General features: G+C 34.9%; 2 protein-coding genes across 4 annotated transcripts in view; one reads left to right on the forward strand and one right to left on the reverse strand.

Moving 5' to 3' along the window:
• The window catches only part of Nckx30C (solute carrier family 24 member Nckx30C), a 99858-nt gene that overhangs the window by 36268 nt on the left and 38364 nt on the right, over nucleotides 1-25226 (forward strand). The window lies entirely within an intron of this gene.
• Nucleotides 18115-23573, reverse strand: LOC142980155 (uncharacterized). The gene is made up of 3 exons (XM_076125487.1): nucleotides 23043-23573; nucleotides 20385-21934; nucleotides 18115-18515 (listed from the first exon to the last, which is right to left on the reverse strand). The coding sequence occupies exons 2-3, from the start codon at nucleotides 21922-21924 to the stop codon at nucleotides 18115-18117; spliced, it is 1941 nt and encodes a 646-aa protein (XP_075981602.1). The 5' UTR covers nucleotides 21925-21934; nucleotides 23043-23573.

The following is a 25226-nucleotide window of genomic DNA, read 5'->3' on the forward strand; positions in this document are numbered from 1 at the left end:
ATAAATTGTGTTGTTTTGTTGCTAATTTTGTTATAACAATACAATATGTTGTTCAAAAGCCCGTTGTTTTGTCACCGTTTAGCAGTCTTCTTTCAAAATAGAGATAGATTTGTGTTCGCTATACTGACAACTACTGCAGTACTTCTCTCACTGCCATAGACTGTCTTTTAGAAATGATAAGATGCGTCTAAATGAACTGTATCGGAATCATGATTTCAACTCTAGGGCCCAAGACTGTGATTTTTACTTGCAAATATCCAAGCTGAAAAAAAATAATAGTAAATTCTAGGAATTTAACAATCTATAGCGCCATTCTCTAAAGTAGGTTGTAGGTACTACCGAGTATCGAGAGTTTGACATTTGTAATGTACTATATAAATAGTTCCTACGGCGCCCGCTGATCAGATTTTCATACAATTTTTTTCGATAGTTAGCCGGTTTACAATAGTGTTAAAGAATCGCGTAATAAACACAAACTTTACAATCTGTCCGGAAGATAAAAAGATTTTAAAAAGCTGATCATGAAAAGGATTAATTAAAAAGTCTCTTAGATTAAAAGTAACAGTATTTACTTCAATACGAAGCTGTGTAGTTTTCCCTGTCATTTAATAGAAAGTGCAGTCTTGTGCTTACTGGATTCATTCGCTAATTACTAATTAGCATCACAGCCTTTAGAAAACACATTAGATTCTATGTTTCTTTATGTCTGTTTGTGATTACAGTTACGCTACAAGACTATACTTATTTCTAGAGCGATTAACTGTCTTTTGGTTAGGCGCATTGATCTATTATAGAATAAGTATTTGCCAAATTTTACTTTGCTATGATTGACTTTGCAAAATTAAAATTAGGAATTATTCCTAATTTTAGTTTTTGCCTTTGCAATGGTTGAATATATTCTGCTATACTACTGATATAGATACTATCATCTTACACCTATATTTTTAAGAGCCTAAGCCCCTAAAATATTAAATTATAGGTGAACTTTTAATCGCCTTTCGTTTTTAAACTCCCGCACTAAGAATTGAACTTGTGTCGCGGGGACTTTTACAAACATACAAAGAACGGACACAAAGCACAACAGACCACGACTACCCGACGCAATGGTAGCGGCGTGGTAACCTTAATTACTGGGCCACGGAGATTAGTCAAAAACTTAACAGAGTTTACCCGACGTTTACTAGTAAGACAGTAGAAAAAACAAATTTTCATTCACATTTTTAATTATTTAACCTCATCGGAAACAATAAAAGGCAACTCAAATGTCACCTTTAGTATCACACCATAATGATTAATTATTAACCCGCGGCGGCTCGAGCCGTGAGGGGTTAAATTTAAATGTGCCACACTCGTCTGAACGAGTAAACACGGGTGAGAGTGTTGTATGATCATTTGAAATGTATTGCGTGGTTTCCGTACGGTGAATATTAAAGGGTTTTCTTTCGACGAGTAACAGGTTTGAAGTGCTATTAATACGATTGTGTGAAGTCACAATTTAATTGGTTTGTAAGGAAATTATTGTCTTGTATGACACGATTGATTGGTAGGTTAGTTTGTAGGGAAAATATTGTCCTGCATGACTAGATGTATGGATGTTAATGAAGCAAGGGAAGTTTGTAAGGATCGTACTAATTGGCGTTCTCTGGTCTTTGCCTACTCGTATAGTAAAAGGCGTGATGTATTTTTTAGAAATAAGTATGAAACTAAAAGAACGTTTCACGACCCTATGGATAAGTGTCAAATAGCTTATCCGATAGATAAAGTTACAGCGAATGTATGAAAACCCTTTTCAAACTTCCACCTGTTCACCGATACTGATTCAAAAGTGAGGAAACGGGTGTTAAATATTCATCAAATACTTAAAATTTTGATAGACAAAAGATTCTTTGGTATCTGCCAACACCTATGAGAAAAAGGCGTGATTTTATGTATGAATGTTTGATAGACGAAAAAACTGGTAAGTACTACTTATTTTTATTTTAGAAAAAACTTAATTGTTGCCTATTCCATAAAAGAAAAACTTAAGATTAACGCGGTAATGACCTATTCTACGCCTTTACATAGGTATAACTAAAATACGTATTGATATTTAAAAAAATGTAGCTTATAAAACTCACTATTCAAGTATATGAACTTTAAGAAAATAAATAAATAAAATAAACCTCCACTCCAGAATCGAATCTAAGACCTTCTGTTCGCCAACACTCCACTCAAGCAACCTTTTAATATAACGTCAATATATTTCCAATTAACTTCAAATATCTTGCAAGGGTTTCTTCATTCTCCCCATAATATAATGGAAGGCCCCGTCGATAGGACGAAATTAATATTATTTATTACAAGGGAAGGTAATCAGTGGGTTATGAAAAGGGTGGAAGGGCTGAGGGTAGTTTAAAGTGTTTTCACACATCATTTTGCATACATTGCTTGTTAATTACAACCTTTGCTCGTGTATTAAGGAAGTAACGCGACTATGTATATAGGTACAGTAAATACGATCTTCCATTTTAATATCCTACGTCCTATGGATGGATGTATGTTTCGTTTTTAGTCAAAATATACTTATTTGATTATGATAAATATTTTCTAACTTTAAATAAAACGTAGAGCACTTTTTACTTTAGGATTATTTAGCGAACAAGTAGCAGTCAGAAACTGATTAAAAATATTTACAAATATCGTGAGTAAAAAAATATTAGGACACCACACATATGGCTCCACCGCGTCACTTATTATAACAATTTAGAAGCTCATGTGATATTTTATGATATCAGATTTTTAACCATCGCTTTTATATATCCCTCCGATATCCCTATATCCCTCAGAGATTTAGCCGTGAAGACGTAACAGATAGAGTGACAGACAAACATACAAACTATCGCATAAAAAAATGTCTTATAACAGATTGTAACATTACGTTATCATTTCTACAGCATTACGTAATCATACATCTAGAACCAAAATCGCCACAATACCGAATAAATCAAAAACGTTCATACAAAAAAATCCTCAGTTATTTCCACAATAACATTCTTAAGGTAAGACCGGAGTAACAAAATGCCGTGAGTTTCTTACATAGAATTTGTGTGTAATTACCAAGTAAATCCGTCGGCGGCTCAACCAACGAATAAATTAAAATGGCCGCCTTATAAGGTAATAAATCATTTTGTTTTAAGGTACGTACGTATAATATTATAGCTACTAATCTGTATTGTAACATTCTTAAGAATTCGAACATGATGTTCGGCAAGCAATTTATAAATCAAATTGTATTATTTGGGTCAATTAATGTTGACACTATTGATAGTCGTTACAATTTTTTTATCTACTACTATTATGGAAATGTTTAAAAGAGTCTTATGTGGCAAGCTGATAAGATACTCGTTGCCGTCGCCTTCTCTTTTCATTTCACAAGATATTTGAAATTATCCTTTATCTATGTCTCACTGCTAAGCATAGGCTTCACCTTTGAATTTCCAGTAATTTCAAACTTAGAGTTAAATATTTAAAACAGAATCGATATATTTCGACGATATTTGTAGCATAAAGCAAGAACTATCTAAATAACGTTGTACACTAAATTATTTCTACAAATTCAAAGAGATGCATCTTATATTCGCTTGAATAGTGACCCAACCTAATGCATAAATTACTTACTCAAGCAAAACATTGAATCGCATCACATCAAGAATTTAACTCGATATTCAGTTCATCGAATACGTTCGCTCATTCAATGTTTTGCCACACGAACGTATGTGTTTACACCTTTATAAAAATCGCTTTCATGTATAGAAAAGCTCCTATATTTGTGTTATTTTGGTTAATTTGGTTCGTATTGTGTAGCTGTATTTGGGCTAATCTTTCCGTAAAGGTTAAACTAAATTCGTGGTGCCGAAATGCCTTATTTCTTTCACGTGTATTTTGTTTTGATAACGTTAATTACTTGAGTAATTAGGTTGACTTTGGAAAGGGTTACACTGGTTTAATGATGTAGAGATTGTGTAGAGATATTTTAGCTTTAGACTGGATTTTTGGGTCGTCGTGTCAAAAAGATTTATCCAGATTGGCAGACTTAAGATATTACGAAATTTTGAAAGAAAAATATATTTTCGCAGTCTTCGAACTAAGGAGTACTTTGTCCCTGCATAGTTATAGTAAAAAGAAAATTTGAAAAACATACTCTAAACAAAAATATGACCAGAAAACTTCTTATTGAAATCAATGGTGCTCTTAAACCAAATCTATGTTTCTATACCAGTCTTCACATTTCATTCACATAAAACAGTAATTCCAACTTAATATCTCCTTTTTGAAGACGGTAAAAATTACAATACACCCCTACCGCTTCTAACACAGCCATTACATACTCATTTTGCCTCCTAACAAAAAGCACAAAGAAATTAGCACTCACTTTGACATCAGATCTACGATAGCGACAGGACCGATTCTAGCGTACGTATAAAAATTGTACAAGCTTAGCACAAGCCCAGATAAGGGCGGCCCTTTATCCGGCAGGATTTTACGAGGGACCGTGACCCACTGCATTGCGTTCCAGCCACGAATGTTACAATAAATAACTATTTTTTTCTTCTTTTCTTTTTTCGAGATATCTCTGATTTATTTATGGTGGTTTTCTTGCGAATGTTTGAGGTTTGAGTTTTACTTGTGTTGAGTAATTCGTCTTTTTGAATAGGAAATGCCACTAAATTCTGTAGAGAAAGTAAGAGGCTTTAGTTCAGCCTTGAGACGTATAAAGAGACGTTAATTTGTGCCTGAAGAAGTATAAAAAAAAGCCTTGATTACTCTTTAAATAATTAATCTTGATGTTAGCTTATTTAACTAGAATTAACATACAATATACCTCTACCGTAACTTAACCAATCGAAGCCAAAGTTTGTCAGTTCCGTGTCATAGAGGTCGAACCTACCGCCATCTATCGGGCAAGTTTCCAAACTCCGAGCTAATGACATTCTTCCCGTTTTCCGTATCTAACTAAACCTTGGGATTCGCAGTCACATACTCTATATGCATCATGTTAGAAATTATTGTTTTAGTTAAATCTAGATAATAAACTATGATTTGAAACAATCATTTTAAGTCGCAACAAAGGCGTTAAAAGCAAAAATTATTGACACAAAATCTTTCCAGTTTCAAAGAAACTTGATCATCAGTACTTTAGCCATACATAGCTCACAAACGGCCAATCAATACACAAGACGTTTCGTGTCACCACTCGATAACAGGCTTCAAAAAGACCATCTGAAACAATGACGTAATCCCCACATTCATGGAAATATAACCCCTATATTTGAGGATATAAGGTTTCTTTTTCCTCGTGCAGTCGTGGCCTACAATAAGGAATGAAAATGCCCCAAACTTTTAGAATTGGGTCGCGGCTTCGTTCAAAAATCGCAATGGAGTATCCGAGAGAATTCAGGATAGCACTATGTATACAAAATGCTGATTACTTTCACGTTTCTACGTTTATTTGTGTTTTAGCTTAGTTTTTGTGCATCGGACATTTGGGAATGTTGCAGTGTTTGGTATTCATTTTGAAGAGGTGGTTTTACTTTTGTGTTAATTAGAAAGTCTGTTATATAGTGTATATGACTGCTAATTAACCGGTAAAAGGACAGGTTTCAGTACTTTGTTGGATACATAGCGTGTTTCTTTTGTGTTATTTTCAAATCGCAATGAAGTAGTTCTATCCTAATTATACCCTGTTTATTGATCTTAAAATTTTTGAGGTGTATAATGAATTTATCTACTGGTAATAGTCCTCTAATATCTTGCTTGAGCCACAGTTATTGTTTGTATTAAAATAAAAAGAGATATACTGAACACACTAACTTCTTTTCCTAAATAAAAACCGCATATAAACAGTTGAAGTGTCATCAATAATCTAAAAATAACCCAACTTTAATACAACGTCTTCTTATCACTCCTCTGTTATACTGTCACACAGAAAATTACCATATTTTATCCTCACAAATGCCGGTCCTTTATCTAAATACTCTTCCGATCCCTTCTCCACCCCTAAGCCGGTTGATGTGCCCTTAAACCGGGGGTACGAGATGAAGACAAGAAATTATTGACAACCCCTTCTTCTTATCCTATGGTTAGTGCTCAACCTAGTGTCAAAGTTGTTCGAGTCGCCCGAAAGGCAGACATGGCTTAATTGTCAACAACCGGGACCGAATTTTAACGTGCCCTCCGAAGCACGGAGACGTTCACTCAAATACCACCATGCGGTCACCCATCTATAGAATGACCGCGCCATCGGTTGCTTAACCCATAGATCGTTTACAGACCGGTGAGCGCGACTGGCTGACAACCCCTAAAAAGTTGAAACGTATGGGCGGTTGAGGGGCTGTTTGTTTGCCATAAGTTGGCAAGGGGTGTGTCATGTTTATGTTAGTTAGGTTCACTTGTGAATTAGTTGCCATCGCGACAGGCTTCGCTCGTGGCAAGTTATGGTTGTAAATTATCGCATTTAAACATTTTTATACTTTCCTCTAGTCAATTTCCCAATAATCGCGTTCTAACAGACAATCTCTTTAGTTATATTATTTTAGTAAAATGTAGACGACATCAAAAACCTTATTTTGTAGGTATCAAATCAAAGAATATTAAACATCCGTCTTGCCCTTTAAAGACTGGCAAAGATTTTTAACTACACTTTGTGTCTGTATGTAAACGAATACAGTTGCAACAAAATATGATTTCACAATTAAGAAAGGGATTTGGCTGTTTTATAAAAGCGTTTTTTAGGTATTTTATAAAAAAAGGCTTGTGTTAAATGTATGTACCGAACAAACAAAGCTGCAGGAACATAACTACCGTATCAAAACCCAAATCTCACTCAAAATAAGATCGCTCTCAGAACAAACAGCAACTCAAAAGTGAGCATCAACTCTGATTTATTCAGACCAGCATTCAGTCCCCCCTCGAGAGACGGGAACCCACCATTAATAAACCTGACAGCTCACCTTAGCTACCTATTAATTTAGTGTTTGAGCTTTTAGCAAAGGTAAATAATATACATTTGGGTAAATAGTTTGTTTGTCGTACTTGTGTGACTAGTGATGGAATAATTAGGTTTGATTTTAATGACGATTGTGTAGTTAACTAATGAACGAATCTTGTTTTAGTAAAACGAAAATTTTGGGCCGTTTTTCAAAGTGCCATGCCAACAAAGAAAAATGGCAAAAATCACATCACAGTATCGACTAAGATCTTTTCACTAGACTGAAGAGTGATTAGGCGTACAGTTTCTTAAGTTTGCCCTCTCGGGTAAGACAATACACATACAAAAAAAGAAATGCAATTTTATTGTTGTTGTTAATGTTAAGTTACTTGATTGAAAAATTTAATACCTAAATCAAAAAACAGGCTCTACGGAAAGTCAATGAAGAATAATTAGTTTCGTATTTCCATGTCTGAATTGGAATTTTATAGTCGTCAATACAATTTGTACATCTTTAATACCAAAATTATCCAATATAAGCCATTTCCGCATTAAAATAAAAGTTCATCATAGCTTATCAACTTCAACCAGCCTGAATAAAACAGCAATATTTAAACAAGTCCTTCACTTATTTATAATTACGGCCACTCCACACATTCGGGTGGGAAATAACGAAAAATTATAGCATTATAAACTTCCGACCTTTATATATTACTCAATTATCACGCTAAAAACTGGGACGTTATGACAAAATGTGGGACATAAAGGCCACCACTCACTGGCGCACTGACAAATTCGCGTCGGAAAATCCGTTTTCCAACAGTTACAAACCGCTTGAAGCAGCTATTGAGATGCGTTAGAGATTTTTTAATTTTAAAAGCATAAAGGAGAGCCACTTCATTTTCAAACTAACTTACTCCTTAACCAGCTAGACTTCGTCCGCGTAGACTATATAATAATTATAAGGTTTATTACACGCATAATGACCGTTCCCATGGAATTTCTGGGATAAAGACTATCCTACATTCCCAGGTTTTACACTATCTTAGTACAAAATTTCGTTCTAATTATGTGTGGTGTACGTATTAAGAAAAGACCAACAAACAGAGGGAAAGACGTGAGAAAGATAAAAATTCCGCTTTAAATTAAACTTCATGATAGTTTCAACCACAAATCAGTCCGCGAGCATGTTCACTGATTTGTCCTACGTGCGGTAGGTTGGTGAATAGCAAGCTTTATACTATTTACGTTGATGAGTCGCCACAATTGTGATATACCGTGACAGAGATAAGCTCAGCGGTTGATGTGTCACGGCTACTGGTTTTTACAACTTGTGGTACATTCAGATTTATAATGTTTTGGATACCGCCTGTCATAAATTATGTTTATTTATGGTTAAAATGTGCTGCATTATGGATTATGAAACGTTTTGAAATTAATGTTTGATATGCAAAGCCTAACATTATACCTCTACATACATATCTCTGTTGACAACTATCTTAAAGCCACTAAGCGATACATTGCTTTCTGCCTTAGATTATACGGATTAACACGTTACATCAAAGCAGCAATGTATTGAATAGAAATTCAATTCCTTCACGGAACGTTAATTTAATGTTTAGGTATAGTAGTTTCAGGTTCAGTATAACATAGTTCGTGTTTTGTATATGTTTGTAAAACCTCAGTGACTTAATTTGAAAATAAGCACGAACGACATTCCTTAACTTTAAGTAAAACTAAAACTTTAAAATTTCTTTCTTAATGCAATTTTATAAAAGTTTACCTTTTAATTACTTCAAAAGTTCACAAACAAGCCTAAAATGTCAACAAAACTAGTTACTAACCATTAAGGCTAGAATCCAGGCTGAAACTAAAGACAGAACCTTCTAACGCGTATATTAATATGACTTCTCATGAACCAAGTTCCAAGCCCTCGGGACTCATGACTTAAGAGCACGAACTTATTATAAGCGTTAGGACTTGTTTATTTAACCAACGGATTCTGAGGTACATTTAGCGGTAGTTTATCTATCTAATAGAGTTTTTTTTTTATGAGAATAGAAAAACTACCGCTAAAAGTATCTTAGAAACCGGGGGTTTAATAAACAAGTCCTAACGCTTTAAAATAAATTTAGTGATAATTTCGACCACATTTTAGTCCGCGAGCATGTCTGATTTGTCCATGGATTTGTCCTATGTGTGGTAGGTTTACAAACTAACCTAAAATGGTAACTACAAGACTACTAAGAATCCAGGCTAAAACGAAAAGCAGAACCTTCTAACCGGTATATTAATATGACTTCTCATAAGCCAAGTTTCAAGCCCTCGGGACTCATGACTTAAGCGCACGAACTTATTATATATTTTATAACACTCCTTGCGGCCTATTACATCTCATCATGTGGAGATTTCATACATTTGTTATGAATGTTACTGAAACTCAGGCTATTATTGATGTTTGATTACTACGATAAGAAAATTAGGTGAATAGAATAGATAATTGGTGTTAATTAAAAGTTAAAGGTATAAAAAGTGGGGAGTTCGTGGATTAGTTAACTACAGCCGCGCAAAAGGATCTCTGAGGTTAAGCTACGCTTGCCGAGGTTGTTCGTGGATGGGTGAACTTTCATACATTTCAAGCCCCCGGGACTCATGACTTAAGCGCACGAACTTATTATATATTTTATAACACTCCTTGCGGCCTATTTCATCTCATCAATGTTTGTGAAACTCAGGCTTTTATTGATGTTTGATTACTATGATAAGAATATCAGTGGAATAGAATATATGATTGGTGTACATTAAAAGTAAAAGGTCTAAAAAGGGAGGAGCTCGTGGCTTAGTTAACAACAGCCGCGCGGATCGAACTCTAGGGTTAAGCTACGCTTGCCGAGGTTGTTCTGTGGATGGGTGAACATCTCATACATTTCAAGCCCCCGGGACTCATGACTTAAGAGCACGAACTTATTATATATTTTATAACACTCCTTGCGGCCTATTACATCTCATCATGTGGAGATTTCATACATTTGTTATGAATGTTGCTGAAACTCAGGTTTTTATTGATGTTTGATTACTATGATAAGAATATTAGGGGAATAGAATAGATACTTGGTGTACATTAAAATGCAGCTCGTGGCTTAGTTTACTATATCAGTTCGGAACGATTTCTGAGCTTGAGCTACGCTTACCTAGGTTGTTCTGTGGATGGGTGACCATCTTATACGTATCAAGTTCCTCCGTGTTTCGGAAGACGCGTTAAATTGTACTGTTATTTCAAACAACAGTTCCTGTTTATATGTTTGTGAGATGTCTTTTACAGCAGATTTTGATAACATTTCTGCCATCGTTAAGCCATTCTCATAAATAGAAAATACAGAAATACAAGTTTGATCGCCTCGTACGTAGTTATACGATAAACTTATTTGAACCAAACATAATCTTTCATATCGAACAAACTATCTACAATATGCGCTACGTGGTAAGTTGGATTGAAGTCAAAGTCCCCGAGGTCCACATAAACTTTGGTCGCAGGGGACTATCAATAAAGTTGGGGACTTTCCGACGGCGACCGCTAACTTTTATAGACCCGATGAAACTTTAATTGTGTTCCAAGGATTTTTGTACACATTCTGATAAGTAACGAGATATGAAGTGTGTTCGTGTATTATATTTTACTTAAGACTTTGTCGTCTTGCTAAGACGAAGTTTTGTCATTGAGAAAGAGCAGTACCTTGTCTTGTCACGACAGCCTATACGAATAATTTCAATATACTAGACTTCACTTTAAAATTACAGCTTCAGGAACATTTTAAAGAAAATCATTTTTTCATAACGACAAATTATTATATTAATAAACTAGTAACTTTTTTAAATTTTTATTCAATGTTAAAAGCTTTGTCAATTAAAAAAAATTGTCAAATAAAAATTAATAATATACGATACGTATGGTATTGGAGTTGAAGTTTTCATTTCCTCGTCACTATACTAAACAACAATTGGTTTATTTCCAAAATAGACTTCAGTTTTTATAAGCAACTACTCAAACTAGTTCCCAACTTCCTAACCAATTTTGTACCGAAATTGACAACTAAGCAATAAATAGCCTACGTAGCCTTGCACCTCAATCTACAAGCACAATAGCAACATGCTACTAATCTACCCACCCTGTATACAGTCACAATGACCGTCCAACCGTGTTGATTATGTCAACATCCCCTATATTGCCTTAATCGACTCGATTCAACAGCTATTAGGGCCAATAGGCTGTAGGTAGCAATCCAGATAGCATGTAGAGTTGCAAACTGGTGCTTGGATAACATCATCCCTATATATAATACTATAATCTTATATCTTACTAAATAGCCTTGTATACAAGGTCCACGGCTGGTAGAAATATTAGGTCGGGGAAAAAGTCTTTTCGCATTATAGTATGTATGAACTTGTAATAAAATCTCTGTGGCTTCAAGAATCACAAATGAGTACACGGTTCATTAGGTTTCGTTCAGTGAGCTCGTAAGGTACCCAAATATCGAGCTTTTTTGTGTAGAGAAAAGATTTTATTACAAGTTCATATATACTATAATGCGAAAAGACTTTTTCCCCGACCTAATATACAAAGTTTATTTAAACAGAACAGATTTAAACAGCTGACGGTGGTCATTTGATAAATCGTGCATGCCAAAGCTTTCTACTTCGTTGTCGGACTATATTACAAAAAGCAGCAAAGTTCTTTGGAATATCTTCTGTCGCCATCAGTCCACATGTTAGTTTAGCCATAGTAGAGAATCTCGAATGCTAACAACCGTTTATCAAAATATACCACAGATTCTTAAAAACAGGCTAAGCAGAAACATCGGAACAATACTTAATTCTTTTCCAATATAATCTAAACTTGTTTCCGCGGTGGGGCCAGTTATCGAATACGATTGGCCCTTGTAATAGCGGTAGGATTAGACCTATTGACCGGACTTAGTTTTCCGGATAGACCCGGTACTCTAGCCCGAAGACTCGAGTCCCTTTTAATAGAAAAAAAGATTGAACATATTTGACCTTTCACGATCTTTGGTGTAAACTTTGGAATGTACAGAAATAGGCAGAACAAAGCTAAGAATTTTTGTTTTTGCCTCGTTTTTGGTTTCGGTTTATCAAATTTTAACCATTTTTAACGAATTCTATAGTTTTCTGACGATAATATGCTATCGTGATACTAATTTCATTTAATACAATGTCCGATATACATGATTTGGGTTTTTAAGACGGTGACACGGCTAGAATTTGACTATAGACCGATACCAATTCGTAGATTTAAATATAGGTAAGTTCATAATTAAGACAACAGCTTAGGAAAATATACATTGATCATATCAATGATGCTCTTTAAAATGGTCAGGTGCTAAGTACTCGTAACCGGTGGTTATGTATGACAAAATGTATGAATGTGATTGAAGCAACGACAGTTTTTAGTTCAATAATATCGGATTAGCCTTTAGGGACAAGGCGTGAGTTTAAGTATATGTAAGGTTTACTTTAATTACTAACATTAATTAGCCCATACTATAGTCATTATAAATTAGTTCTAAGTCTCCATTTCTAGTATCCAGTAGACCCTCAACCATTTAAGACCTAACTTTAAGAATGTCTGCATTCTAAGGTATCATTTCTAGATATAATTGATTGTTAGAGCATGGTCTAGAATTCTAGAAAAAATCTAGTGTTTATTTCTATCTAGTTTTTGTATTCCCATGTGAAGCGGGCGAGCTGTACCTATAGTATAGTTATAATTACTATATCTATAGAATTATATTATATTATTATTAAGTTATTATACTTTTTCCAATATGCTCTCATGTGTCCGCAAGATGTCGCTGTTCCGACAAGATTTGGAAACTGGATTTTGGATTACGAAATTAAATTTATACTTTTTATAATTTAACATCTGAATATCTGGAAAGTGTCAATTTTTCGTGAATCGTAGAAATGATTGTTATTTCTTTAACCTGATGAGACAATCCATCATTGGTAAAAATATGAAACATATAAAAAATGTGTTTTATCCCATTCTTACAATAAGGAAAAATTATATTGTGCAGTAACGTCTTAAAGTTGATTCAAAACGTTTAATTATATAGTAGATATAACTAAATAAATATTATTTTGACACTGAAGTCTTTGACCCAAAAATTACAAAAAGCACTAAATTATGTCCTCTCAAATTTTTTGAGGCACACATTTCTCAAAAGTTAAATAATTTTGTATAATTTATTCTTAATTATGCTGAAATTAGTGTCCTATTGTCAACGTTTACCTGAAAGTAACCTTAATTCTTGGTAAAACAAGGGTTCATTTTGCGTACTATTGAAGAAATCTAGATTCAACAGTGGATGGAATCATGGTAGTTAAAATGATGATAAAAGTGAGACTACAGCCCGAAAACTTAGTAGAGAAGCATTGCGTGTGAAGATAAAATGTTGAACATCAGTCACTCGCTTGTAGCTGACTTATGCAGCGTCTATATGTTATGGTTACTTTTTCAGGACATACGCCGAAATTTAAATTATACTGGAGATAGATTGTGCAATCCAAAGCTTTTCCCAAAGTTTTCGGACTATAGAGACCCTAATACAAGTGTATTAAACTGCCAATACTCAAATCTCCAATCCAAATCCTTGTATAGAACAAACAATTGAAATAATGGATTTGTTCGCTTTTTATAAAAAAAACCATTGATTATATTATTAACTAACTATTATAAACAGATTTGTGTTTATGATGTATTTAAAATAAATCAAGATTATTGTCTGCTTTTTTAGACTGAAGAAAATATCCTAATGATCAACAGAAAAACTAAAAACAAAAGTTCCAAAGGTTCTTGAGGTCCTAAAAAACAACGACCATTGAATTAAAAAATCGTAAACGAATTTTTATCGGCTACTTAATGGTCGAATAAAAAGGCGATTAGAGACACGATAGCCGTTAAGTGGTCGTAGTAGGCTATAGACTAGTGTAGACCATTATCGGAGGGATTACTGAAAATGTCGGAAACGTAGTTGATTCAAATATTTAGTTTTATCTTACTATCTCAGATATAGGAAACTATCTCTGTAACCCAAATAATAGAGTAATTACGGCTATAAGATTTTCTACTACTACCGATAACCGGCTAACTATAGATAAAATTTTGTATGAAAATCACATCAGCGCCTCTAACGGACGCCATAGGAACTATTTTTGCAGTTAATTTTAAATGTCAAACTCTCTATACTGGACATTACCGACTATACAGAATCGGACTACTGATTAGCAGGTTAAGGTATCCATAACAATCTAGTAATTTTCTCAGTCAAATCTTTTAATTTTAAAGACACTGATATGTTAATAAATCCTTGTAGCTTTGCTAGGTAAGTTTTGAGCTATCAAAAAACTATTAAACGGATAACGAAATTTCGAAAAGTTCTATGATCTATAACTATACTAATATTATAAAGCTGAAGAGTTTGTTTGTTTGTTTGTTTGTGGAAGGCTTTAGGCTATATATCATCACGCTGCGACCAATAGGAGCGGAATACCAGTGAAAAATGTTACAAAAACGGGTATTTTGACCCATTCTCTCTTATGTGACGCAAGCGAAGTTGCGCGGGTCAGCTAGTATATCATATAGATAAATTATGTCGGAAAGACTGTATTAATAATACATTATATTATACCTATATAAACGGAGAGGGACTTCAGCCACGAGTTTCTCGACAAATGATTAATAGTCGTGCAAGTGGCAGAATAATAGCCATTTAATCGATATACAATTAAAATAATAGCTGTAATCGATAACACACATACAGTCCCAAGCTATTAAGAAGGTTGAACGAAATGAATTATACACCATGTTATAATGGTGACAGTATAATGACTTGTGAGATTCTGCATATGGCTGTCTCACCTTTTGCGCGTTACTTTTACTAACATTCATTTTATTTTAAAATGTGTCGGGTGTTTTGTTTGTTAAAATATAATTTAAAAACTTGGTCGAGTTATTTGTTTAAAGGCGAGATATGTTCTAATAATGATTACTAAATATACTAATGTATAAACTTTGCTGTAGCACGATTCTACCCCAATCGACTACCAACAGAGAAAATTTAAATGATAACATGTTTGGATAGATGTTTAGTACTGAATCACGTCTTTTCGACCGAACTGATTTTGATGAAATTTGATACATAGATAGTTTATAACCTAAATTAAACCATAAGATATTTTTACTTGGGAAATTTTTTTCGCGCGGACGAAATCATAGGCAGGTGCTAGAGCACCAAAAAAAATATTTCACGAAAATCATCGCGCGTAAACACAAACATGAAAAGTTAACGACCAAGTTAAAAATCGCCAAATGGACATTAAAAAAGCATGGCTACAGGATATCGTAAAACAATTTGCGTTTTAAACTGGATACGTAATAAAGAGGTGTTGAAATATTGGAGCGTATTCGCGATACGTGATCGTGATTGCTTTGAAAAGCAATTTTACGGTATGAAGATCTTTTTATAGGTCACGATACGATTCCGATACGATGTGTTCCCTTTCCCTAGGTAATTTACTCTCTTAAATGTCTGTAAATACTGACCATGTAGTCTTGAATTCAATGTCCGAGTCAAATAAAGCTAAAATTTTCCCATTTTTGTGATTGCAATAGATTCCTATTACCGAGAACTAAAGTGATAAATAAGAACAAACATTTTATGTATTTCAATACATGTTTTCCTACAGCTTCAGATATGCTTATACTGCAGGCTTATGACGAACTTCACTGAAGCGCACAGTTTGTGTGCCTATAGTTTATAATGTCTAAACTATATCGCAGATTGTGATGTCCCTGAGAATAACAAACAAAAAATACTACATTAGGGCCGGAGCTGGCACAGTGATTTATTATTTGAACAGTGTCTCCTATAACTTTTACAATAAATACGGTAAAAACATGTTGTATTCATACCTTTATAGGCATTGTTGAACATAAAACCGACAAATAGTTAAACAGACCCTTTTGTGTGAAGTTTTGGCAATAAATAACAAGTTTGTGTGGAACTTTAGGTGCGGTAGTTATGGTACTGTTCACATCAGTGACAAAGACTGGCGACTGATCATTATACTAAAGTTATTCGGTATTTCAGAAGTGTAGTAAAGTATGCTGTTGACCCAATTTATGAATGATGAAATTTGGTAGAACGAGAGATCTCAAACTACCTCGGACCTCCCTAGTCGATAATTTGATAAAAAGAGTAGTAATTTTTTATAACGAATCTCGGTTATATCTGACTCTAATTGGTCTGATTCGAATTTAACTTAAGTGCTCAACTTTTTAGATTTGGACTTTTACAAATATATAAACAACGGATACAAGGTACAACCGATCCCAAAACAATTTATTTGAGGATCGCACGAATCTTTTTTTTGTGTAGAAATCGAACCCACGGTCTCCCAACCGACTAGAAGAGGCGTGATGACCGCCATAACTACTACGCCACGGTAGCCATCAATTCGTATCCAACACAACTCGTGACAAACAAATAAGAATGACTCAACCCAGTTTCTTACTTTCCCTTCTGTCGATCGAATATCGCGTCGGGTCCGTGCCGTAGCCTATAAAAGTCCCGTTTGAACAGTGCTTGCGCACAATTGGATTTTTAATTAGAGGTCCACTATACACGGGGCGTTGAATCATTTAAATTATTAATGAAATTAATTACGAAAAAGGTTTTGTGGCCAAAAATTAACCGAAACGGTACAGTGATAAAGTATTTGTGTCATATTCTGGTTTATATTGAGTTTCTGTTTACTTTTAAATCGCCACGACCTCTGGCGGACTTTTGAGGAAGCAATAATATGGAAAAATGCGTATTTGTGTGAAATAAACAGCTTTATTTATAGTATTGTATTATGTTACTTGCTTCCGTTCGCGAATTCGTCCACGTGAAGATTTCCCTTGGTAAAAAGTATCTTGTGTTAATCTAGGTTAAAAACTACCCGTGTATCAATCTTCACCTAATTCCGTTCCGTAGTATTTTCGTGAAAAAGTAACAAATAGAGATTTTTAAATGCTATCAATATTCTTCATAATGTTACTATCTTACGTCCCCGAATTTGCCAGCGTTAAAAGATTTCTCGTGGTAAAAATATTCTAAGTGTCAATTAAGGTTATAAACTACCCCTATATCAAATTTCATTTAAATCCGATTGTTAGTATTTTCGTGATAGATTAACAAATATACATTTTGACATGCTGTTACGAGTATCTGTTGTCAAAGAAAAACATTGTGAGGATACCAACTTTAAACATTTGCGCCCGGTATTTGGCAGTAAGTTCGGCAACAGCTACACTGTAAAAAAGTACATGTATAAGTACACCACTGCCTACACCTTTAGCTACAACAGGCGTGATATCGAAAAATGCAAGTTGAATACTTTACACACACTAAAATATTAAAAGCTTTCATGAAATGCGTTTAAATCCATTTATTCGCTTCCACAGTACCGACATTTCCTAGAAATCACTCGTAACGTCAATGGAGTCGGGATGAATTTACAATGTCAAGTTCACGCACGCCTGTGTTGTGCCGGGCTGTTTTCACTGCAAATATACACTGAAGCACGTGGAAATTGAATAGTTTGGAAAGCGATTATTGTGTGTTTTGATGATGCTAGCTGAACTTTGTACTAGTTACTATCAGTTATACATATATCATGACCTAAATCGAACTTAAATTATAAATTATGCGTATGTCGTCCATGTTTGTTATTCACGCCAAAACAGCTAGACGGATTTTGATAAAGTTTTGTACTCTAGTAATTTATAATTTGTGTATGGTAATAGGTATTGTGATGTCCTCCAATTGTGCCTAAGGCTCAGGCGGAGTTAGAATAAAACAACAAATAATATTCTGTAAGTAGGTACACAGCTCAACGGTACGTCCGCTCGCCACGACTGACAGATGTGAAGTGAGCTAGCGAGTCTAGCGACGTCACCGTTGATCTATGCACTACATTTATTTATACATTCGTATATATCACATCTCTTCCTTTTTATATGAAATATTTATTTTAATTACAATGTTTTAATATATTAATAAATCAACAAATGTACTAAACTTAAATCATTTAACCTCTTTATCAGTTGATTCTTCTTGATTAACGACCTTCCATTGGCCTTCTAGTTTCTTTAAGTGAACAATATTTCGTCTGTATTCCTGCCCAGTTTCATCGTTCCTGACATTGATGTCGCTTCCTTCAGCGCCAACCACAGTGTGAGGTGTTGGATTGAAGTCTGACGTCAGTTTGTTTTCTTTAACAAAGTTTTTGACGTATACCTTCTCACCAATTTCTAATTCCCTGTCTACAGCTCTCCTCTTTCTATCTTCGTTTAATTTGATTTTTTCTTTTGTTTCTTTGTCTCGATCTCTGATTTCTAAATCTGCATAATTATTTTCAACATCAGCTAGAAAAGGTAATTTGTCTCTAAATTGTCTTCCATAGAACAACTCGGATGGTGGTTTGCCTGTAGAGGAATGAGGTGTACTATTGTACATGGTCAAATATTTTAACAAGTCATCCTTCCAGTCTGATTTCTCGCATTGACTTATTTAAAGGCGTTTAAGAATGTCTCTATTTTGCCTTTCAACTTCCCCGTTCTGCTGCGGCCAGTACGGGATTGTATTGAAAAGCGTAATTCCTTGTTCAATGCAGAATGACCTGAAATCTTGACTACAGAACTGTCTGCCGTTATCGGCAGTTATACTAGCAGGATTCCCAGTGCGCGAGAAAATTTTCTTCAAGACTTTTATTGTGTCTTGTGTCGATATTGATCTCATGATCTCTATCTCTTTGTATCGGCTGTAATAGTCGATAATCACGAAGAGATAATCCCCACTTGGCAACGGACCCAAAAAATCAATGGCAGTATCGACCCAAGCTTTTGTAGGGAGTTCACGCCTTTTCATGGGTACTGGTGGATTAGGAGTCGAGACTAAAGTACACCCTCTGCAATTTTTTACAGTATTTTCGGCGTCTTTGTCTATTTTCGGCCACCAGACCTTAGTGCGTAGTCTAGCCTTCATGTTGACAATGCCTGGATGACCTTCATGGGCCGCTGCCAAGACTTGTTTTCTCAAACCAGCAGGAATAACTATCTTGGTCCCTCTTAGTAATACATCGTCATGTACCCAGAGCTCATGTTGGAATAACTTATAGTTGTTTACTGAAACATCCCAATGATTGTTCAGTAGACCATCTTTAACCAATTTGAACTCGGTATCTTGGTTCGATGTTTTAGCTATGCATTTTAGGGATACTGCTATCGGTCTGGCATATTGAATTGGCGGTCTTACTTCTGAAGTCGTACACCTGCATAGGCGAGATAATGGGTCTGCTATATTCGATTTGCCTGGTTTATAAATGACTTTATAATCATAAGTTTGCAATCGAAGGACCCAGCGTTCGATTCGTGCACAAGGCTTGGACCGCGTCCCAAATATGACTTCCAGAGGCTTATGGTCGGTGACAAGTTCGAACTGCTTTCCAAACAAATAAATATGAAAGTGCTCGATTGCCCACACTAAAGCTAAGGCCTCTTTTTCAGTCTGGCAATAACGTTTTTCTACAGCGGTCAGGCTTTTATTGCCAAAAGCGATAATGCGAGGTCCACTGTTGTCGTATTGGATTAGTACCGCACCTAATCCTACAGGACTCGCATCTGCGAAAACTTGGGTGCGGTCATTGGGGTCATAGTAGCCAAGAGTAGGAATCTTTGAGAGACAGTTTTTTAATTCGTTAAAAGCTATTGTATGCGGTTTGGTCCAGAATGCGGTGATATTGGCATTCTTAGGCAACTTTTGCCGAAGTAATTGTCGAATTGGTTCTGTTAGGGTTGACAAATTAGGTATCCACTTGCCAACAAAATTGATCAGTCCTAGGAAACTTTGGATTTCTTCGATGGTTTCCGGTAGCCTAAATGACTCAATTGCCTTAATGTATTTGTCAAGTGGCTTAATGCCTGATGGTGAAAGTTCGTGGCCCAAAAATTGAATACATGTTGCATTAAAAATACATTTTGTTTTATTCAGTAAGACATTGTTGCCTTTGAGTACAGTTAATACCCGTTGCAGCCTAGTTTGACTTTCTTTCATATCACGTCCATAAATAACGATGTCATCAATGAAATTAACAACGCCTTCGCCACACGGTAATAACATTTTTTCCATAATTTTTTGAAAATGTTCCGGTGCGCATGAGATTCCAAACATTAACCTTTTGTATCGGTAAAGCCCCTTACTAGCTATAAATGTTGTGATTTCTCTACTATTTTCAGCCAATTCAACGTGATGAAATGCATTTTTAATATCTAATTTTGAGAAAAACTTTGCTTTACTAAACCTGGGAATGAGTTGATCCATAGTAGGCAGTGGGTGGTTCTCTCTAATAATGGCTTTGTTGGCAATCCGCATGTCTAAACAAATACGAATATCACCATCAGGCTTCAGGACTGGTACCATCGGAGAAACCCAAGCGGAAGGCTTATTTACGGGTTCAATTATATCCATTTGTACCAATTCGTCAATTTTCTTGTTTATTTTTGTTTCCAAAGGAATCGGGACACGTCGGTAAGGTTGACAGACTGGACGGACTGTTTTATCAAATGTGATTTCTAATTGAACATCTTTGAATTTGGGAAATGGTTTTTGTTCTATAGAATTCACATCAAGACCTAATTTTAGCACTTTAAGGGCAATCGCAGTTTCTTTCCCTAAAAGGTTCCTTGAACCATTTTTAATTACATAAAATTTTGTAATTATTGAGTTAGAACCAGCTTCTATTAAAGCATCAAATGAGCCTAATACTTTTAATGGCTCTTTGGCACCATATGCCAGGAACGTTTTATTTGATGACTTTTGCTGGTTTGAAACTTTAACATTACAGTGTTTCATATGCTCCCAAGTTTTATCATTTATAATGTTTGATTTACTACCAGAATCAATGAGTACTTCAATTTTAACTCCACCTACCTGACAGTCTATTTGTGCATCGTCGTCGATGTGGAAAATATAGTCTACAGGTGTAGATTCCTTACTGTGGGTAGTATCTGTTTTAAGTTTCTTATTTTTGTTGTTGTCACATGGTAAGGGGTTAGTACTTTTTCTCTTATTGGCCCTGGTTCTGCAATGTTTCTGGAAATGTCCTTTGAAACCACACTTTATGCAGCTGGCGTTAACTGCAGGGCAGGTATTACAATCACTTTTGTGAGTTTTACTACCACATCGGGTGCAGAAATTAACCTCCTTTCTGACAAATCGTTTGGTTGGTTTAGTGTCGATTTTGTTAATGCTAGTTGATGCACTATGTTTGTTCTGTCTATCGTGGAACTCGCTTAATTGACGTTCTACAGTTTCTAAAGTATTCGCTTCGGCTATTATTTTTTCGACGGTTGCGGTGTCACCGAGTATCAAAATGTTCTTTCTTAGTTTAGTGGAACTACACTTTTCAGTCACCTGATCAATAAGGTTTTCATCTTCGTTAGCAAAATTGCACTTTGAACTCTGTCGTCTTAGCCGAATTAAGAATTTTTCAAATTTTTCTTCGGGTTCTTGTTTCATCAACCGAAATACGTGTCTTTCAAATAAATAACTTTGCTTCGGAGAAAAGTAATCATCTAGTTTTTTGACCGCAGTGTCATAAACATCAGTCGCGTCTGGATCAGTTACGTGAGCGCCGGGTATATTAAAATATATGTCTTGTAATACCATGCCTCCAGAATGTAGTAATATTGCGCGTTTTGTACTTTGGTCTTTGGTATTGGTGGCCACAAAATATATCTCTAAAGCTCGTTTCCATCTATCCCAACGGGAGCCTAAAGAAGTTGGATCGCCTTCACAATCGAATGGTTCTATTGTCGGTATTTGTGTTTGGGACATGTTGGACGATCTGCAATAGGGGGAAACTATGTGTAATCGACGACTACGATATTATTTTCATTAAATACTAACAGACACTGGCACTGAACGGTAAACTAAAGTTCAAATATGTGAAATATAATCTCAGAAAAACGCATATTAACATTATATATAGTTTTACTTTGATACTTCAATGTAATTTCCATTAATTATAATTATATTTATTTGTAATAGTCGGTTATGTAAAATAAATCATTAACATACTTAGAACACTATTTAGCATCTGTAACCGTTGACCCTATTTACAAACAGAAGTGATGTGTTTCAGTGTCCAGCGCAATATAATGACTGTAAAATAATTTTATATTGAGGGTAGGTTGGTATTTAATAATTATTTGCATTATATCTATAACTTAGCAGCAACCTGACTAGGTATTTTGCACAACCACACAAAATCTATAAATAATGATGATTTATGTTATTATACCTACATCTACTACATAAATAATCAGTCCTGAAGTCGGTTACATAAAACAAGATAAAATGTAGTGACAATAAAAGGCTTCCGTTTTTTTTTTACGATAGACAGTGCTAAATGTATTTGCATTACTTAAATGCAGGTATTTTTATTTAGTGCAACAGCTTTGTGACACTTGTTTAATTATAACATTTTAGTTAGGTACATATAACTCCTGAGGATATCGGAGTGGTACTTTTTAATGTATGAATTATTAAAGGATGTTCTTTGGAACTGTAGCTTGAGCGAACATTGTTATTCAATACATGACACATTTCATTGCGAACAGATTCGGCTAACAATTCGCAATAATCACTTTAGCAAAATAAAATTGAATTTTATCTGCCTATGTTAGGTGTTGTTATCGTTAAATTTATAAATGTGATTTACACCAAAATATGTAGGTAAACAAAGTTAAATACCTCATGTATTCCAATAATGATTTAGGATATGACCAGTGGCTTGCTATATGTGTTGTAATATTGCTATGCGTATTACAAAACACTTCGATGTTTGTTTAAATTTGACACAATACTCACACACCTTCTTTTTTTTTTTTTTTTTTGTTAACCGAATTCTGTAAGAAACGTTATGTAAACGTTTATAAATATTTTTTACTCACAGCACTTTTACTCGTCGCCAATGTGATGTCCTCCAATTGTGCCTAAGGCTCAGGCGGAGTTAGAATAAAACAACAAATAATATTCTGTAAGTAGGTACACAGCTCAACGGTACGTCCGCTCGCCACGACTGACAGATGTGAAGTGAGCTAGCGAGTCTAGCGACGTCACCGTTGATCTATGCACTACATTTATTTATACATTCGTATATATCACAGGTATGTATGACTAGCTGACCCGCGCAACTTCGCTTGCGTCACATTAGAGAGAATGAGTGAATTTTTTCCCCGTTTTTGTAACATTTTTTACTGGTACACTGCTCCTATTGGTCGTAGCGTGATGATATATAACCTATAGCCTTCCTCGATAAATGGGCTATCTAACACTGAAAGATTTTTTTCAAATCGGACCAGTAATTCCTGAGATTAGCGCGTTCCAACAAACAAACAAACTCTTCAGCTTTATAATATTAGTCTAGATATGTTTGTTATTCTTTCTTAACTGCCAAACAAACATTTTATACAATTTGGTACACAAATAGCTTTTAGGTACGAGCTTTCAAATCTCAGTTCCAAGCTTGTATTTCCAAAACTATATGTAAACTTATTGTTAGTACACATACAGCGTAGTTTACATAACAATACGGTACACGTCCAAGATATCAAAGCTATGAGAGTGCTGTCTGAGAGTATGAATCTCAATTACTTCCTTGCTTTGTTTAGATGAAGCTAAGAACAAAGGAAGTACTGACCACTGCCCGCTATTGTTGTGCGTTGAGAGAAAATAATATAGTAGATGGTCTATTTATATTATTTTGAAGGAACTGATTGCTTTGGCGTTTAAGTTGCTGTGCACTTTACTGTATTAGGCAGAAGTTTTCAAAGATTTTCTCCAGAAAATTCTTAATATTAAATGTGTCTTTTAAACACTGTGTTCTTAAACTACCTCTTTACCATAACAGTTTAATCAGAACGTGGATAACATACAAAAGTAAAAAATGTTCAATAATGAAAAATATCGACTTCTGATTATCCGAATCTCACTAAATAAAATACACACAGTGCATAATTATTTTTTCAATCCTTGACTGTCCCACTGGCAAGCAAGGATCTCTTCCTAAATAGTTTAGATCTTAAATCCACCACGCTCACCAAGTGCGGTTTGAGGACTTTTAGGCATGCTTGCTTCATTACGATGTTTCCTTCACCGTTAGAGCAAGGGAAATATAAAATAAACAAATTCTTTAAAAGATAAAGGAAGCAAACTCGTAACTAAACGCATGTTACCTGAAGTCAATCAGAAAGACATTTTCTCCATGAAAATTGCCCATCAACATTGTCGTGCACATGTTGAAGCTCCAAGTCGCTCGACACAACATTTGCATCCCTTTGTCAACAAAACATGCAAATGGCGACGCTTAAAACATTTAAGCTGGATCACATACAGTTTTATACAAAAGCAAAAGATAGCATAGCATTATCAAACGGGTTAAGATTTTTAAAAAACGACAGATCTAATTAGTTCTTTAAAATGTCGACTTTCAAATATAAATTTTGTAAAGCAGTCTAGTAGAATCTTTTAAGAGCTGATTCAAGAAAAATAAGGCAAAATTGGCATGCGCTACTATCCAGGTTATTTTATTTATCGTATTTACGGGTCAAATGTCGTCAACCTATTAATTATCAAAGTTGTTTAGTAGCGCGATTCTTTAAAATATATAACTGCGAAAATATTTTCTTCTTCGCCCTCTAGAGGCGTTGTTTCCATTTTCCTACAAAATTACTCGATAGCTAGCCAGTTGTCGGTAGCCAATTTAATAGTAGACAGAGAATCGATCTACAGATGATTAAACAACCACCATGCATAGGCTACGCCGTGACGGGCTGGATACCAGTGTCTTGAATCAATGGTCGTCAGGAAGACGCTCTCTCGCTCGCGATTCAATTAAATAATCGCAAAGATAATCCTAAGTAAACACTACGAGCATTTATGTAATTTCACTAAGACTCTACAAGTCTCGTAAGAATTAAATAGTATACGAATATCTTAAACTGCAGTACAGTTGTGTCACGAACAAGAATTTCATTTCAACAGTAAAACAGTAACATTGTGATATTGTGATTTCTCGAGCGTGTAGAACAGGTGTAATATGCTTGAATTTCAGTTCAAAGTTCAAATTGTAAAAC

This window comes from Anticarsia gemmatalis, chromosome 17 (genome assembly GCF_050436995.1).
Source record: "Anticarsia gemmatalis isolate Benzon Research Colony breed Stoneville strain chromosome 17, ilAntGemm2 primary, whole genome shotgun sequence".
Classification (NCBI taxonomy): Eukaryota; Metazoa; Arthropoda; class Insecta; order Lepidoptera; family Erebidae; genus Anticarsia; species Anticarsia gemmatalis.

Coding starts and splice junctions, on each gene's coding strand:
- LOC142980155 (XM_076125487.1), bottom strand. CDS start 21,924: ATGTCCCAAACACAAATACCGACAATAGAACCATTCGATTGTGAAGGC. Junction 18,516..20,384: donor TCAACTCATTCCCAGGTTTA/GTAAAGCAAAGT, acceptor ATTCCTCTACAG/GCAAACCACCATCCGAGTTG.